At 36.7% G+C, this 19,769-nt stretch overlaps 1 protein-coding gene across 1 annotated transcript in view; it reads left to right on the top strand.

Moving 5' to 3' along the window:
- Positions 1 to 19,769, top strand: part of ror1 (receptor tyrosine kinase-like orphan receptor 1) — a 143,928-nt gene that overhangs the window by 93,711 nt on the left and 30,448 nt on the right. The window contains exons 2-4 of the mRNA XM_028028608.1: positions 84 to 143; positions 10,307 to 10,594; positions 10,820 to 10,853. Of these exons, the coding sequence (XP_027884409.1) occupies positions 84 to 143; positions 10,307 to 10,594; positions 10,820 to 10,853 (382 nt within the window). The remainder of the gene's footprint in view (positions 1 to 83; positions 144 to 10,306; positions 10,595 to 10,819; positions 10,854 to 19,769) is intronic.

Below are 19,769 nucleotides of genomic sequence, written 5' to 3'. Positions count from 1 at the left end.
CAACACATAAAATAAAATTCACTTTTTACTGTTTCATCTGGCAATCATTCAGACTTTTTTTTTTTTACTTCTTCTGTCTTCAGGATCAGAGCTTCCCCAGGACCTCAGTGTACTTGCTGCCACCTCGTGGAACGCCACAGAAGGTAAAAAAAAAATAATAATAATCTTTTATACTAATGTGAACACATTTTTAAGAGTCACATGTTGATGATGTGAGCTCTAATCAAACTTTTAAGATAATATTCACTGAGGGCTTTAGAGCCTGTTTATTGTCCCACTGTGTCCTGCTGCACAGGATAATTGATGGAAAAGCTCATTTGTCTACAGCTACAGATGAGGAATTGTTCAAATTTTCACTGAAAAACTTTTATAACTGTATTATGTGGATGTTATTATCAAACATAGAAAGCCTGGTTATGTTTTTGTGCATTTTCATTGCACTTTTTTTTATTATTATTTTGGTACTCTATGCTTAATTATCTGTGGGAATGAACTGTTTACAACCTTAGACTTTTTTGTCAACCTACATTTGTGATTATCTACCTGCATTAATCCTTTGTTGAAATGCCTTCCATTTCACTTGCAGTCTCAAAACATTTTGGTTATGTTTCTATCTACTTTGCACATCTTGAGACTGAATTCTTGCTCATTCTGGTTTGTTCAGTCCCGGTTAGTTTATATGGGAAGAGTCTGTGAACAGCAATTTTGAGGTTTTCTCACAGATTCAGTTTGATTAAGGTCTGGACTTTGACTGGGCGATTTTAACTCACGAATAAGCTTTGATCTGACCAAGCAGTGTCCACAAACAATCCTTGAAGGCCGATATCTTGCATGCTGTAGATGCAACCCTTATTCTGCAATCCTGAATCAAGTAAAATAATCATTATCAGGCTTCTGGATTTGTTTAGTTTGTGTCTACTTTGTTTCATTTCATTTTCTTGTGTCAGTAAATGTCAATTAAGTAGGCTTTGTCCTGGTGTGGTGTATGACTATTTCCTGCTCACTTTGCTAAGAGAATAAGAAGATTGCTAAGAGAATCTTACAACTAGGGAAGAGTTGTAAGATTTTAGGGTTGCCTTGGCCTACTTATAGTTAGATCATCAAATTGTGGAAGTAAAAAATCTTTTTGTCATAATCAGAATTCAGTTGAACTTGTGGTGCTGTCATTTTTAAAGGTTTGTGCAATGGATTTTCTGGAGTTTGAGATTTAGCCAGGCTCATTTATTGGACAAGAAACTTTTCCGGAGAAGAAGCTAAGAATTTAGCATGCTCATCTACTATCTATTGCCCTGAGGAGGGCAAACCTCATCTATTGCCCTCATCTACTCTGATGAGGGCAATAATTGTACGGTAGACCACCTCCAGTCATGATCAGCCGGTTGTCATCCACAAATCAAATTTTTCTGCCAAGCAAAAATGCCCCTGCAGATGAATGCTACTTGATGACGAGGATGAAGCTGGAGAAATCTCAAAATTTCTAATGAACCTGTGTGAATCTCTGAAATATGCCTTTCATCTGGCTCAGAACTGGTGAAGATATATGGACAGACGAACTGTCTATCGGACTCATTTCTCTGAGATCAATAACATTCCAAGCAAAAACATTTTTGTGCGATGAAAATAAATTGTCATGTCTCCTGCAGCTTGTCAGGCTTTTTTCAGCACTTCCCATCTGAGGAAGCAGCTGTTGTTCTCCTGTCAGAGCTGAAGCGCTTACTGAGCCAAATCCACAACGTTTTCTGGATATTTTCACTAAACTGCTGCACAATGTAATCAGTCCCAATCTGCTCCGCCTAAATTCCCACGAAGAAACGCAGCCGTGGAAGACCCGGAGTATGAAACTTTGATGGATGTGACCTTTATTTTTTTATTTTTTGCTCTTTGTCTGGTTTAGTTTAATTCAACTCTTGCAAAGCCAACACTCCCACAACATCCTTCCCACGACGCGTACACAAAAAAAGCCATTTTCAAGCGGACAGGCATAAAGGCAAACGGTAGTTTCTGGATATGATTGAGCAGTTCAGCGAAGATAATGATTACTGAGAGCAATCAGGGATGTTTAGAACATCATAAATACAACCAGGAGAAGATCCAAACAAATCACGAAGCCTGCTCCGTTTTTCCACAGCATAAAACATTTGAACCTGTAAAACAGTGCGTCAGCATTTTGAGCTTAGCATCAACATCTGTTTCTACTCTAATGAAGTGGTGATTGTAGTTTTTGTTTTGTCTGCAGGCAAATAAAGTTGTGTTTTACCAGCAAGGCACAACAATCAGATAGTGTTTTGATGTCGGTGTGTGCTAAATTAAATTTATTTAATTTAGTAAAAGTAATACTAGTCAGACATCGATTCATTACACACAAATATACTGTATTTCTAATGATTTTTTTCTGTTAACATAAGACAGCAAATTATAGTTTCTTGGAAGGTTTAAATGTTACATTAGACCGATATAAAAGGACTTTCAATGCAAAGTTTTAACTTGTTGCAGCTCATTTTAGTTTTCATACAATTTCCAATTTCAATTTGTAACATTTAGCAAGACTACTTGCAGTATGTGTGTAGTATGAATCAGTATGTGTGATCCTCAAAATAGAGAAAGTACAGATGACTCACTCTGATGTGCATTTTTAGACTAAACACAAACATTCCAAACTTGCTTTAAGCTCTAAACATTGGTTACTTGCATGGTTCATCATCTTATTCTTTCTAAAAAAATTTTTTTAAAAAGATAAAAATGTTCAAAATTTGCAACAATATTGTATTTAGATTACAGGAAGAGATGAAAAGTGCATAACATTTTTGATTCACAGTAAACCCAAGACCTATGAAGACTGTGTCATATTTTCTGTCCATTTAATGCTGGATACGTTCACTTGCCCCTCACACCTCTGCCATTTTGCTTTTCACTCCCATAAACTTCTCTGTTTCTCATACTCCATCAGTCCTACACACTGGTGTGCTTGACTGTAGGCTACTTCTTCTGCTGGGCTGAACAGGCAGGCTGTTGATTAGTTTTAGCAGTAGTGCCACCTAGTGACCAGGGCTTGTTTATCACTCAAGTATGAATGAAAAAAATTCTTAGAAGTGCTCCTTACTCTCACATTTTATGCAACTTAAATATTTACATTTTTTTATCCACCGACAAACCTATCCGGAAACAAATATTTTTGGTCATAATTTATAGTTGGAAGGGCCAGTTCTGGGACCCCCTACGCCTGGCACAGTGCTACAGTTCAGATTTCATATCGGCTGAGAATGTTTAGTGAGCCGTGGAGACTCTTAGGTTTCTGAGTCTTCCTGAAAGGATCCCTTGCTCAGCTTTTCTGTATGTGTGGTATTATGAACAGACACGTTTGCTTGTAGAATACAGTTTCAGTGGTGAAACGAAGAGGTTGCTCTGATCATGTAAAGGTCTCTATCTTGCTGGTTGTGTTTACAGTTACGTGTCCGCACGTGAGCGTTTGATTGCACCAAAGTACAGCAAGGGGAAAATGTGGACCGATGACAGGGTAACATTTTAGCCGCCCGCCACATTAAAAGACAATCCTCAGCGAGGGTTTAAGTTTCAACTTGCCCCCTGTGCCAAATACCACAACACTTACCACAAGACAGTTACATACAGAGGCTTAGTTACACAGACACATGTTCCTCCTCTACACCCCTCTTTTCTCTCCTTTTTCAATCTCATCTTGCTTTATTGTCAATAGTTATAACACCTAATGGAGTATGTAGACATACCACTCCAAAAATCATTTTCTTTTCCATCAACCCAACTAATGAAACACTATTAAAGTGAGTCACTGTTCTGACCCTCCTCTCCCCCTGCCTTCTAGCAAAATGTGTGTGTTCAGATGCAATACTAGGTTAACCAACAAGTGGGCAGGATTCGGTCCTCTAAATGTTGACTGTACATGTAAGCACAGATTCTCTGCAGACCTCCATGCCTTTTTGTTGATGGTTTGGCACTTGGATCACAGAGACCCAGGAGTAAGCTTGCACAGTTGAACAGTCATATACCCTCATCAAGATGAATGCGACACCCATTACAGCTGACCTTTATCTGCACCCATCCATGTGTAGTTTTACTGCTATACATGGTGCTGTTGTTTCCGTAAAGTATGACTACGGTGCAGCAGATGACTTGTTGGAACTTGTTTGATCGGAATTGCACTTTAGCTCAATTTTAGACACAACAGAATACTTTTTCTTTGGTTTTCTATTGCCCCTTCTCCATTGGTATAGTATTAACTGGTTCTTCACCAGTCAGCTCTTCCAGGTAATTCCCATTTTTGCGGAATTACCTCAAGGGTGGTACAAGTTGGGTCAAACCAGGTATTGCGAGCAAGTGATTTGATTGGCAGCAGACTGCATTGTCTGACCCGTGGATTAACATCACATGATGAGCAAGGTGGTATTTGTGGAAGGTACAGCGTCAAGTGGACGAAGCAACCCACAACAAACAAATATACAGAGAAATTTTGGAAAAACTGAACACCCAAGGGTACACACAAAAAAATGACATCATTGGAGATTCAACCACAGTTCTTACACACTTACAGCCCACGTTGCTCATGTCCACGTAGTGAGGAACACACTGCCAGTGGAGACACACCCCAAATTGGCCAGAACCAAACCACACATTAACCAGCTGGACTGAGACGTGACAATGGAGACAAGGCTTATGAACTCACACTTACATCACCATTAACTCACTCCAAACTCCAAGCAGAAAGAGCCCAGGCTGGGATTCGAACCTAGAACCTTCATGCTACAAGTCAACTGCTCCACTGTGAAGCCATATAGAAAATTGCCTTAAATTATTGTCTGTCCTCTTCACACAGACACAAAAAGACACAAATTTCTGTATTATGTGAGAAATCAACATAATATTATGTTTTTACGCACATAATTGCACACATGAATATTTAATATTAACTTTAATAATAGAGCAATTCAAGCAATATTAGTAAATAATCAAAACTACAGAAGATGCCTTTAAAAAAAAATACTGTAAAATGTAATAAAATTATACAATCTTGTTAAATTCCACATTTTTTTCCCACTGAGATAACTAAAATTACACACATATCACATCAGGAGATGAAACCTCTTAGTCTTGTCGTGCAACAAATCACATGACAGCTACTTATTCTTGCACTGATCAGTACTAATAGTTTGACTCCACACTGAGGTAATTTTATCTTTTAAAGACATGAGTCTGCTAATGCAGTAAATTCAGTACACACGACACAGAAGATTAGAGGAAAACAATGTTATGTTATTTAGTGCAAGAAAAAATAGCCTAAAAAAACTATGACGCAGTCATGGCCGCTTATCTTAGATGAGTTTTTGAGGCATTTGAAATGTTAACATAATCAAAGAAGACAAATCAAATTAAAAAATCAAACAAAGTGCAGATTAGCAAAATGGCTGCATAAACATGCTGTGATAAAGAAATGTCACAAATTAGCTGCATAAACTTCTGGATTCCATTTTCTTTTCTTCTCATTTTGTAATGTCAGATCAAATCTTAAAGAGCACCCAGGTTTTACATTGAGAGAACACATCAGAAACTCGGTCTAGATTCCTGGAGACTATCATTTCTATTATGCTCTCTCCTTTTCACAAATAATTGAGATTTAGTTACTTTTCTGTCTGAAAATGTTTTTCAGTAGAGTTGAGGAGGAGTTGAAGTAAAAATACAAAAAGAGGATATAAACATTTTTTGTAGCAGAAAATAAATCACAATATTACAAGTGGTAATGGAGGAAAGACATGTTTTCCAGATGGTCTTATTTGGATATACTGAAGGATTTGGCCTCAATAATGAAGAGACTGAAATCTGCAAATATTGAAGACGTTCGTATATAATACAGTGACAAAGGAGGACAGATACAAAGTAAGTGAGAAGGGAGAGAACTGACACAAGTTTGCTGTTTTTGGTGGAGTTCTCCACACATTGTCAGACATTTGTCAAGTCTTGGGCTTAACAGAATGCAAGTCTTCCCCAGTGCTGCTGTCATCAACGACTCCTTGGTGCCCTTAATTTCTGACCGTGTAGCCATTTGTAGGATTTGGTCACATCAGCCACTTCAGCTCTCTTTGGTGGTACAACCCCTGCAGGGTTTTTTCCTTCTCTGATTGCCCCTTCAGCTCTGTTGAGGATTTGTTTGGATTTAACCAGGATTTCTTTATGACTTATTTGGATTATTATAATTTAATGTATTACTATTTTGTGTTGTAATTGTTATTTCGTATAGATTTAGTTAATATTCGGTTCAAAAGCGGACTATATTTGTCGACCTTTCATAGAAGGGTCCACGATTCTTCAGAAGTAGGTGAAGAAAACTTGATTGAGAGAAAAAAAGATGGGGAATTTTCTTTCTGAGAGGGATTTTCTGAGCTCCCACTCTCTGTCATCAATCATTACTATTATGATTTGTTCACCCTTTTTATTCTCTAAAGTTTATCTGAATTATTTATCTGCCTCCTCATCTTTGGATTAGTCAAAATATGACAAATTCCTTCTCTTCCTGTTTGTATTGTCAGAAACATTCACTGATGGCTTTAAATCTGCAAATACTTGATATCGCCTCAAAAAATGCTTAAATATCTATCTATTTAAATAGTTCAAACACTAAAATACACCTTAAAATGCACAGTGGAAAGTGTCTTAGCACTACCTCAGAACTTAATAAAGAAACAGTCCCTTTTCCTAAAAAAAAACAAAACTTGCTGAAAACTGATTCCATTTTATACATACGTTTACTTGCACAGTTCTGTCCATATTTTTCACAATGTAGAACTCATGGAGTTTGAAGAAATGTGTGGTCTTAGTCCAGGTTGACTTGCTGTTAAGTCCAGATTGCAGTCCAGTCTGAAAATGGCTGGTGTTGGGTGAAAAACAAGGAGAGCACAAAATATAAAAGAAGACATTGTCTGTAAACACATCCCTAATGGGAACTTTATTGAAGACAGGAAATTGTGGTGGCCTTTGTTTGTTTTGTGGGTACAGAGGGTTCTTCAACCACTACTAGGGATGTAGATGTAAAAGTGCAATATTTTGCTTTGCCCTGTTTAAGTTCGAACAAACCTCCACAGTATATTTTCCTCGCCAACCTTTCTATTCACAAACACTCATGTTCATCCGACGAGTATTTGAGATTTCCCCTCCATGTGCTTCTTCTCTGTTTGTCTTGGCCAGTTTGTGAAACCAGAAGCATTTCTGCATACCTAAGCTTGGGTTTTGGGGTTGAAGGAACTTTCCGGAGTTTTTTTATGACATTAAGACTAATGTTTTCCAGCACATTAAACTCTTAGGTGGCCTTCCAGGACACTTTTTTTCCTAACCACATTTAGGAAAGATATGGTGGAGATAATCTTGCATGCATTTTTCCCTGTTTTCAAATAGCATGCCGTATATCAGTGTTAAACTCTAGGTTCTGGTAGATTTGGCACTTAAAATAGGTGTATAATTTATATAGCTGGTCGTAAAATATAAGTTGGTGCCCACAGAGCAAATTTGCTTGCTATTATCATCTCTCCTGTTCAGCCATTAAGAGTTGAGTTTAGTTTTATCTAATAGTTTTTAAAGCTATTGGGGTACATTTTAATGAAGTTCTCTTCAGGTGTTTTGGTAAGGTTTCCAAATTCAAATGCAATGTTTATGAATACAAAACAACTTTTAGGAAATTAAAAGGGGATTGTCAATTACAGTAATAGCTGCACAATTTTCACTGTAGTTTCAATGTGTGCAAAATTGCTATTGCTAAGGGCTGCTTGGATGCAATTTGTGGTCGGATATCATATTTCTCTGCATGCTAATAATATATCTGGAAAGTTGCATGGTCTCCAGCTGTCTTCAATGCCCACCACATGTGTATTTTTAGTACCTAAAATGCAACAGCTCACATAAAATGGTTGGGAAACTGCATTGATGGAAAAGAAAGTCAAGAGTGATTAAAATGTGGGTTAATAAGAATATGTTTTTGTAGTATTCAGAAATATTGCAATTACACATTTACCTCTATTAATTACAGTCATCTGGCATATTATTGAATAGACTAAGAACAAACAGCATCTTATCGATTATTAGGTAATAAACATTGTCATTCTAGTTTCATTGTGTGCAATTAAAATGGACTGCTTGGATGCAATATTTGGTAGGTTTTTATATTTTAATTGCCAAGCATGCATATGCTGCATGGACATTGAATGCTCTCACTGCCCATACCTGATATAGGATTTAGTAACAGATGTGTCAAAGACATGGATAATGTAGGTTAATCACAAACTAAATCAATATCAGTTTTCATAAATAGTAACTACATGTTTTTCTGGTTTTATGTAACACACTGGGGCAAATGTTTTTGCCCCAGTGGATGGTGGAGGTTTTTTGTTTTTTTATTTTTTAATCTAAAGGACCGGACATTGTTTTGCATGGATTTGTAATGAGAGTTTTGATTTGTTGTGGAATAAGGCTGTGGCTATTTCTGGAAAACATTATAGTGTAACAAAAGGGTGATGTTAATTACTATGCGTCATAGTTGGTCCTGTTTTCTCCAGTGTACTTGACTGTCATATTCATATTCTATTCAGATTTAGGGGTTTTTAGTTGTTTATTGAATGTCCAATTGGATGCCACCATTTGTCTACATGTTAGAATATCCATCCATTGTCTTCCGCTTATCTGGGGTCGGGTCACGGGGATAGCAGCTTAAGAAGGATAGAATGCTAGAATATCCAGAGTAATTTCAGAATAACAACTTTCATTATCTTCTGTAAGTGTTCACATTTTTGTGGCACCATATTGCCTTGTACTAAAAGCTGCGAAATGGCGAAGTAATCAGAGAAGCCCTAAGAAATGCAGCAAACTGCCACAAAACCTGGCTTAAGCCCAGATTGGTTCTGGCGGGGACCTCATACTTGTTTTAATGGGTTACATAAACACCTTTAGCCTTGTGGTTGGGCCAATGTCTTCTTTATGGTGTGGAATGTACGATGTCAGTTAGATGGCAACCACAACATTTATTTAAGGGTTTACTTACATTTTTAAATACTTAGCAGCTATGCTTATGGTTAGAGGGGTGAAGTTATTACACTACATGCACATGCTAAATGAGTGTAAACCAGAGTTTGCATTCCCATTTAATTCTTAAGCTGCAGACAAACAAAAATCTATTCCTAAAACATCATTATTGAAAAAAAACAACATCTCTTTTGCAAAAACACTGTTGACCCACTTTGTTAAATAATTATCATGCATGATATTAAAGGGAAACTTTTTTTTTTCTTTTATCTCATTTAAATTACATACTTTACTTATTGAAGTATGCTGGGAGTAATTTTCTCCCAGATACAGTCAGATGTTTTTTCAACATTTTTGGGGGATACCTTTGTGTCATCAGGGCCTGGAGCAATGCTAGGATAACTGCAACCAAACAAAACCAGATTAGATTCAAATGACCTAAATTGTTGGTCTTCATTGTAATATTTGTTGTTACTGATGCAAAGCAGAAAAGAGGCAGAGATCATGTGCAAATCATGGAGCAATAATCAGGTTAATTCTCCTGTAAAGAACCAGTTGCCTGTTGTGATTTTAATTATTAGGACAAATTTGTAAGAAGAGAATTTTTTTTTAATTATTTTTCTGTGAACAAGTTCCTTCAATTACACATTAAGTTTGACACGGTTATGCTGAAATAACATGCCCTTACTTGAGCTAATTGTGTGCTATGTAACATAACATGGTGAAATATAATACAAGTATTTAACACTTGTAACTTGTTCATTCAAACCTGACTTTTGCTTTGTAACTTGTTCTAAATGTGTTTTTAGAAAGAGTGCTATAAAGATGTGGAATTTATTTAAAGAGCAAAAAGAAAAGAAAAGCTGGCAAAATGCTAGTGTACAACCTAGCCACTTCTGAAAGCAACTCAAAACAGGCTCAAAACCTAAATGTTGTGGGTTCTTTAACTTCTCCAATAATTTATGTTCTTCTCTTTCATAAGCTTCAGCTTTAAGTAACTCACAACCTCAGCGTCTCTTACCGCCACGATGAAAAGTGAAATTAGGTGTCACAGCTAAGGTGACCACAGAACGATGTGCAAAACCAGCCTTGGGACCGAAATCAATCATTTGTTTTCCACCAATTTTTCAAACAGGTTTTATATATTTTCTAACTCTTCTGCTTTTATTTTATACCTACAGATAGAAATTGAAGCCAGTAATGTTGCTAAATATTACTACTTTGCCTCTTATCCTGTTATTTTTGTATCCTACTCATCCTGTCTGTCTTCTAGGGGCATTTATCCGTCTTGAAGCTCCCATGAACAACATAACAACGTCGCTGGGTCAAACAGCAGAGCTTATTTGCCGCGTCTCCGGGAACCCACAGCCTGTCGTGCGTTGGCTGAAAAACGACGCCCCAGTGGTGCAGGAGCCAAGGCGGGTCTCCTACCGGTCCATGCCATACGGATCACGCCTGCGAATCCGCAACCTGGACACCACAGACACAGGCTACTTCCAGTGCGTTGCAACCAACGCGCATGGTACCGTTTCCACAACAGGAGTTCTGTTTGTCAAATTTGGTAAGAACATCTTAAGTGATCTTGTTGAGTGATTTACAAAAAAAAACTTACTGCCACACATATATCTTGGTACAATGACAAGGCTTTTCCTCTGCTCATCTTTTCCAAGCTCATCAGCAACACTTAAACCAGCTGATTCCTCTCTTAGTTGGCTGCTTGCATAGAGAAAATCTGGAAGCAATATTGTTTATCCTGTCATAAAAATCCCCTTGTCTTCTTTTCCAGATCCACTCCCTACACCTCTATCAGGAAGGCCAACGTAAGTTGCTTTTCTTCTGCGCATTTTCCTTTCCATCTGTCAGATCATGCAGTGCAGACTACACTGAATCTGAGACTTTTATAACTTAAAGTTATTTAAATTATAGACCTAAACCTGCTAAGAGATTCACACTAATTGTGAATTTCAATTTTTTTTTTTTTTAATAATCATGTTTCGCCTGTGTCTAAAGTAAAAACCACATAAATGAACAATACAAATATCACTGATTAAACAAAAAAAAAAAACCACAAAGGTCCACCAAAATATTCTATAAAGTTGTGTGATGTTCTGATTTTTCTGTTACTTTTGTTAATCATATGTTTTTAACAGGTTTTTTTTCCCCCCAATGTTCAACTTTTATATTCACCGGTTTACAAATAAAGGCACAGCAGAAAAAATGAAAGGTTGCTCAGGTTAACAACTTTGCAAGAAAATGTAAATTGTCCTCCAGATATACAACATTAAAAAGACTGAAAACATTTGTACCGAAAACATTGGCAATTTGTCAGGTTTTTCCCTAATTCCGTTTTAAAAGATGAAAATAAGAATTTTGATCCATACATTGCACATTTTGTTATAATTATAAATTGAAGGTTAGATGTTGGTTAAAATTGTTAAACACCAAATAAATATAACTCTATTTAAAAATATAATGTAAAAATACATTATATTCAGTACACACACAAAGAAATAATTCAAATATTTACGTCTGTTAACTTTATGATTATAGCTTGCACCAAATTAAAGTCCAAATTCAGTTTCTCAGAAACCTTGAATATTGTATAAGATCAATAAAATAATGTTTAATGTAAAAAATTTGTTCTATAGCCATTGTGGCTTTTACTGTTATTGGGTAGACTGCTGACTTAAAAGTTGTCCAGACATCATTGACACTCTCCAAAAGAAGAGACTGGTTGTTCCATGTCCTTTATTCAAACAGATTAATTGAAAGTTAAGTGGAAGGAAACTGTGCGGTAGAAAATCCTGCAGGACATGACAGCCAAAGAGTAAAAATTCTCTAGAAATAAAAAAATAAAAATGGCAAAAGACAACATACATTTTGATAAAGAAAGGACAGATGTAATATTAAAAACAAGCATGCTTGATGAAAAACTGACTAATATAAAATGAATCTGGTTTAAATGATGAAGAAAGTAGAATTGTGACTGTTTAACTGGGTTATTATCAGTGCAGTTGCTCCAGTAGCTACAGACACTCTGCAAGAACTAGAGAGATTATTCCAGATGACCCGAGTGCTCCAGCTGGCTCAACAGCTAAAAGCACTGCCAAAGGAAATTTGTTCGCCAGACAACGTTTGGCCTTAGGAAGGAGCAACACAATTTTACAATCAAGCCCACATTTTCCTGGAGGGCAGTAGGACGTCTCCAGCACAGGTCTGGTGTGATCTCTCTTCCCTGATTCTGAGGGGGGCGAAGGAACTTTTTCAGACGGATTTCTGGTTCTTTGTAAAAGCAACATGTTGCATTCATCTAGTTGACTAAAAATGAAAGCATTTTGTTGTTTTTTTTTCTTCTTCAGCTCTTTAAGCTCACATGGTTCAAATTTAAATGGTTACTGTTTACTCTCAGCTAACAGTGGAATGTGGAATCAAGCAGACCAATGGATGCACACAAGTTGCAACACAGATGCTGGTGCAAAACACGATGTCCAGCTTCTAACCACAGACTGCCTTGATAATTGAGACCACTAGGCAAGATATAAACTAAAATATTAATATATATACAAAGTGCTATAGATGCTTCCTCCCTGAACTCTCACTAAATCTTTGCTCCCTCAAATGCACAAAATGGCAGAACGACCCTCATCTGTCTCTATGGTTTAGATTTTATTGCCTTAAATAGTAACCCAATTATCTACCAGCTGTTTCAGCGTACAGCAGAACCAGCCACAGCACTGATTGCTCAACATGAGCAGAACACAGAGGGGGTCTTCAGGGTGGTAAATGAAACCAAACCGAGAGCATTTTGTTGGCCATAGAAACACTTTTGTCAGAATGAAAATTCATTTTGAGTCTGGAAGTTTTCTTTCGCTTTGTTTTGACATTTCCTCAGCTTTATTGAATAAAACACCACAAACTCTGTCTGTTGATTTGATTCTCAGAGGATCAAAGGACACAGCCTGGATGACTTTCCCCAGTGACATTATGCCAAGGCTCACTGCCATGTTCCACACAGCGTTCTGCACATCAAAACTGCGGCCGCTGATTGGATAACGCACATTTACCGCCCCCTTTCTGAGATAAATGAATACACAATCACCTAGAGTCATAAACAAGTCCTTCTATGTGTGCTTTAGCTATTGTGTTATTTTTTTTTATTTTAACGCCATTGTGCCTTTCTTTGAGATAGACTGAGGCATTTACCTTTTTATGCAGTCTAAATAAACTAAAATGAAACTTACAGGAGAAAAATAGAGGCGTCTGATTTCAGTTTCATATGGCTCTTTGATTATTAAATATATTTCCAGGTGAACATGATTTACTTTCTGAATTTTCCAAGCCTTTAAATCTGCAAAAAGTCCATCCTTTACTATAAGCAGGCTGTCTCATATTCACGGATTCTCCTTCACAGACTTTTTTAGTACCACATATCTAAGATTTTCAGAAGAAAATAAAGCTTGGAAAGCTGAAATACCTAGCTTCTGATGTTCTGCTTGGCATGCCATTGGCTGGCATTGCCAAAGCAACCAATCCAGGAGTGCCATTAATTTTTCTTGGTGTAGACTGGTTGTATCTCCAAGAGAGGACATAAGGAAGATCAGATGTTAGCTCCTGCAGTTGTGACTAAAACTGTTTGCACTGTGCTTCTTAATGCTTATTAAGTTGTATTTGGTGTTTATCTGTTGAAATAGGAGGTTATAGGCATCTTCAGATGGTGTATCAAATATACACAGATTTTATTTATTGACGGGTGGTTGTGATCTCTAAAAGGCTCTGCATAGTCGGGCCAAAGTGGCAAAATCAGTTATCATTGTCACAATTGCAGGACAAAAATCACATCATTTTGTTCTCGACCTCATGTCCGCCCCCTCCTGTTGTAACACCACCACCATCATTATATCCTCCTCCGACGAACTTTTGAACTCGTAATAGTCGTTCCTCTCTGCCATAATCGCTGTGCTTACTATCTTGTGGACCGTGAAGACAGAGTGCAAAAACAAATATCTCATAACCACGTAACCAAACATCAGTTCGACTTTGGTCCAACCATGCTGGGCCTTGAATACTGGGGGTCTGCTGTACTACAAAATCAAACCTTGGTTGTCTTTTCAGACTTTCACTGACTTCTTCTTGCATCTGCTGCAAAGGGGCAGAGATGCTAGATTTAAGGGACAATAACACATTGAACAAGACCCATTATATACAGATGTCCCTCTTTACCAAAAAAATGGGAGAAAATGAACATTTCCTGGTTTATTTCCTGCTTGCCCTGACATGTTTAATGTGTTGCAGTCAAGCAAAAACCACTGTGCGCTGGTAAGTCATTACAGTCATTACAGACTTCATTTAAACAGACAGCGGCCTGTTTGCACAGCGGCAGAACAACAGCGATATTGTGCTGATTGTCGCTGCTGCTCATCGTTAGTGTCACGGCCGACTTATTAGCCGTAGAGTCAAGGTGGCAGCCGTCACGGAGATGAGGTCAGCTAATGATGACAAGGGACGACCTGTGCCTGCTTTTTAATACCACAGCTGTTCAAGCATCAAAACTTCCAACATCTGGTGCTGAACCTTGGGATTAATAAGTTTACACATTTACCTTTCACCCCTTAAAAAATTTAATTTTTTACTTCCAAATAGTAAACATAGTGACTAACATTTTCTCGGTTTTTACTATCAACAAATGTTCTTCACAAATTTGGGGGAAATCTTTTTACACCACCCACTGTGTTGAACCTGAGCACAAGGCGAAATTCAGGTACTGTGTTGTCTTTGCCATGATCCGTGCTCTGATTTCCATCCCCTCCACACTGGGCTAGAGTATACACTCTGTGGTGAGCAGGACATCACAGTTGTGTGTGTGTGGGTGTTTGTCTCTAACCTGAAGCGTGGGGTTTCAAGGTTAGCCACAGGCAAACTGACAGCTCAGAGGTTAGAGCTCAGAGTCCAGGCAGTGTAGCTTCCTTAAAGTCACGGAGGGAAGCGAATTAAAGCAGATCTTAGTTACAGGAATAACAAGGTTTCTACGCAGTCTAGTAAAGTATGGAATTTCAGTGCATTATGAGTCTGAATAAGCATGAGATAAAGAAAACAGAGTATGGGCAAGTATTTGTTATTGCCAACCTTTTTTCCTATTCATTTTCTAAAAGTGCCATCCATTCATTATCTTCCCCTTATTTATAAATGAGTTTATAGTTCTAAACCCTAAAATTTGAGTCTGGAAATGTTTACAGGAAGCATGCCGCTAACACTATCATTTTCATAGTATAAGAAAGTTGAGTGAAAATACCAATGTAGCCAAGCATTAGTATAAACATTTAAAAAGTAATCTAAAGCAATCTAATTGTATTTATTGAAAACAGAAAAGCAGCGACTATTTCTACAGCCACTGGAATAAAATGTTGATTTCTGTCAGTTGTAATAATGTTATAACATATATTGCTAATATGATACATAAGCAAGAATTTAGAATAAATACCAGCAAATATTAGAATTGTTTGCAAGAAAATATTCTTATTGGACAGAAATATATTCCTTTGAGCTTTTTGCACGTGAATAAGTTAGGTAGACAGCTTGCAGTCAATAACTATCATGCTTTTAGTGTGCCAATTTAATTTCAGAGGAAGACATCAATATTTTTATGAAATATTTCCAAAATGCAGTGGACCCCCAGCTATTTGTGTTTCAGTATTCACAGAAACTTTGCCTATTCACAGATTTCTTTTAGACCATATCTAAAATATTGTAAAGTTTGCAAAGCAGCCAATCCAGAAACATTATTCAGTTTTTTTGCCACTGATTTGTTGAACCCCCAAGAGAGATCAAGAAGGCTGTTAGCTTTTGTGGTAGTGCCACCGTTATGGTTTCAACCATTATTTGGTGTTTAAGCTATTCAAATAGTTTAAATATTCTGTTATTTTTTGGGATTGTCGCCATTGAAGTGATTAAAAATACATTTCAACTGTGTAGAGATTCTTGTAGAGGTGTAATTATAAATTCTTTCAATTTAAATTCACATGCATTTGTTCTATATCTGTCCAGAGTTCTGTCCTAAGTTAAAAAGAAACAATTTATTAATGCAAAACATGAAGAATGAGAAGCAAATACTGAAGTCAGATACAGATGTGTCAAGAATCTTTTAGTTCGAGCTGAATAATTAGATATAGAAGGCATGTGGCCTTTACGAGATCTGTTGATTTCCACTGTCTCGCCATTTCTTATTGTTCCGTGATTTGAAAAGGGCAAACTTTGATCACTTTAAAACCAAAACATTCCAGTGAAGTCAAGATTTAATTCAGGAAAATTGTTTGGGTTTCTGGGAAGTGTTTGTCACAAACCAGCTTAACATGTGTCTCAAAAATAGAAATGACACCTAAATAAAGCTTAAACAAAGTTAAGTAAATACTGTAGCTGCTTAATTTAGGAAGATTAGTGAAGGCTTTTGGAAGAAGTTCAAGCTAAAACTGCAAACAGAACAAGCGAGTGAATTTAAGTGTAGACACAAAGATGTCAGGGATAAAGCTGATTAAATTGATGAAACAGATTTCATTTGTGAATAGTTTTGCTCTTTTACTTTGCTTAATACTGTAACATCTGAACCAAACAAATAAGGAGCAACAGGAGAGACACCCATTAGAAATTTGCTGTACAACACTGTCAAAACTCAGCAGACTTTACCAAACATTAAAATCTAGTGCTTAATGAGATTTACTCACAGGCATAGCCCTCCAGACCTGTTTTCTTCATCAACCAGCAGTGATCGACTTCCCATTTTACATATCTTCAGATAGTCAATACCTGATATTCAAGTGAAAAATCAATATTTGTAGAGAACCAGACCAACTCTTTTTTTCCTGACTATGTGCATTAGAAAAGTCTTCATATGTCTTTAGATATTTTCCATTTTGTCACTATACAACCACAACCTCTAAAGTATTTTATTGGATTTTTATGTGATTGACCAACATAAAGTAGCAGGTAATTGGGAAATGGAAAAAACCTGTTTTTTTTTTTTTTTTTACTCTTTAGAAGCAAAACCCTCATAAGTGTGGTGTCTATTTGTACTCCATACACTGAGCTTAATTTTAAATAAATCCCTTTTGGTCTTTTATACAGCTATATCTAATGGTGACTAAAATGATGTCTTATCCCAGATTGTTGTTTTTAGAAAGAAAATTGAAATTCTAATTCAGCAGTTAAGTAGTTAAGGATGTTTTATTCACACTGAACTCTGTGGTCATTGAATGATTTCTGGAATTCTGCTGGGTAACATCTCAAAGGACCAGTGCACTTTATAAACCACAGCAGAGGAGTTGTTGTTTTTTGCTCTTCAATGACAGTGGATGACATTAATCCTTGTTGCAACTTAGATAAAAACCCCATAATCTCATTTTTTATTCGGTTTATATCAACAGTAATTTTTTCCTTTCGTCTAACTTTTGCCTTGTGGAAGTTTATTTACAATTACAGATCTGGGTAGAAGAAAATCTTGCTTACTGCTTATCAGTCTCCCCCAACTTACTATATCATTCTTTTTTTCTACATTTGCAGAAAATGATGGTTGTGAATGATACATTGAGGGTAAAACGAGGAAAAGAAAAAGTCTTTTTAGAGTATGAGGATTGTGTCATCAGTGCTGCATGTTTCACTTTTATTCTTGGGTCTATGGCAATCAGATGTGATTAGCTGTGTTAGCTGACGAGAGGTTTAAAGTTTAAAGCTCATATCAGAGGCAGCTAATAACTACTGAAATGGTTCTTTATCATTGATATCTATATTTTGTTTATTTATGTGCTTTAGAAGCACATAAATAAATGTCTTGGTGGAATGTTAAAATGTCTTGAACTGTAAAAGGTTTTGATACTGTATCATACCTTGTATTCCAATATTTAATTACATATACAGACATTCTGTGTGGCTGGTATAAAAAAAGCTTTATCCCGATTCTAATACAGTCCAAGTTTAGGAGGCTTTGGTTGACTCTAATATAATAAAAGCAGATTTGAGATAAAGAATTTCACAAGATTATATAATATATTCGGTTCACAAGACGTTTAACAGGACAAAATAATCTGTATTAAGACAAAAAATGAAAATGCGACAAAGGCTATAAATTTTTAACTTTTCGTAAACTCTCAAAAGTCACTCTTTTCCAAAAAAAAAAAAACATTTCCAAAAACTAAACAGTAAACATGTTGGTAAAGCTGCTGAAAAATAAGTAATGCAAACAATAAAGACCTTTACCTGCTTATTGTTAGTTGTATTGTAATGTTTAGGATCTTTTGTCTCATTTGAAGGAAAAGGAAAAACTCACCTCCACCAAAGTGCTTGTGATATTAATGCTGGGTTGTAGTTTTCAAGTTCTCTGTATTGTAGTTGTCCCAATTAGTTCCACTTCTAAATAATTAAACGGACAGTGGCAGTTTTATAGACATTTAAAGTCATAAGGAATTTTTTTTTCTGTTTCATTTCTGCTGCTCAGCAGGTCCAACTTTATTAATTTGTATTTCTCAATAAATGTTTACTTTCTGGATATAGAAGTTCCTAATCTGACAGTAGCCATAAACAAAGTTTATGCTGCACGGCTGCTGATCCCGGAGTCCCTGTCTGTGTTTATAATATAGGGGTTTTCTTGCCGTCTGAAAAGATTAATACCACTACACCCAGGTTGTCGAGGCTGTTTAAATTTCTCAAAACTTTCCCCACCACGTTTCTCTCAACACCAGCTTGAAAAAAGAGCAATTACAAAAATAGCAGCTTTGCTTTTTTTCCGTTTTTCCCTCCGCTGTGCCTCTTCTTCCTCTCCAGTCCACCCTATTCTGAAGAGTAAAGACTGGGCAGGTTTAACAAGGAACAGATTCTCTGTGATCTGTTTTTACTGCATTCTTTTTGTCTCGGCTTCTTGCTCATCCTGAACCTTCTTTTATATTGCTTCTATATTTCCTGTTTTTAACATACAGCTGCCTGACTTTGATGGGATTTGCACTCTGTTCTTTTCTTAGGCAGTTCCTTAAACTTCATTGGAGTTTGTCAAGCTGCTGTCAATTAAAGTTTGTGTAATTCTAAGTTGGCTTATATGTAGTTCAAACGGTTTTAAGAACCATTTTAGTTCATTTTGGATAAGTAGATGTGTCCAAATTTGTTTGCTAGTGTTTGTCTTTGCAATCCAGTAAGACTTTTTGATATACCTTTTTTCAATTTACAATAAAATGTTCAGTTGAGATTTTGCTTGGGTGTAACTTGAACACTCGGAGCGATTACTCCAATCAGGTGTGTTTAACTTTGATGTAATATAAACACATATGTAGTAGAATTCCTCCTCATGCTGTGTGGATCGTGTGAATAGGCCCGGCATGTCTGCATGCGACTGTTGGGGAAGAAAACAGCCAACATACCGCAGATGGCGCTGTAATTAGCCAGCTGTCAGCACAGTGTATTAAATCGACCTTGGAGCACATATGTGCAGCTCTCTGATGATCCAATTATGCAGTCAGAGATTCAAGAAGTTTTAAAGACAAAAAGAGAGAGGAGCTTGGCTTTTCATGGACAGGACTGTAGCCGGTATGTCTTCACCTTCTACAGTTTTGGAGTTGACTGACAAATTGCCTTAAGGAAGTCGTTTCTCAAATGTGTGATGATTTTAAAATGTCAGGGGAAGTTGATCTTTAAGCTTTATCAGCCTTGTCTGAGGATATTTCACCTACGTGTGTAGTAATTAGAATATCATAGATGATTAA

The sequence above is a fragment of the Xiphophorus couchianus genome, chromosome 9 (genome assembly GCF_001444195.1).
Source record: "Xiphophorus couchianus chromosome 9, X_couchianus-1.0, whole genome shotgun sequence".
Lineage (NCBI taxonomy): Eukaryota > Metazoa > Chordata > Actinopteri > Cyprinodontiformes > Poeciliidae > Xiphophorus > Xiphophorus couchianus.
Note: the sequence above shows the minus strand (reverse complement) of the source record. Positions and strands in the feature narration are given on the sequence as shown.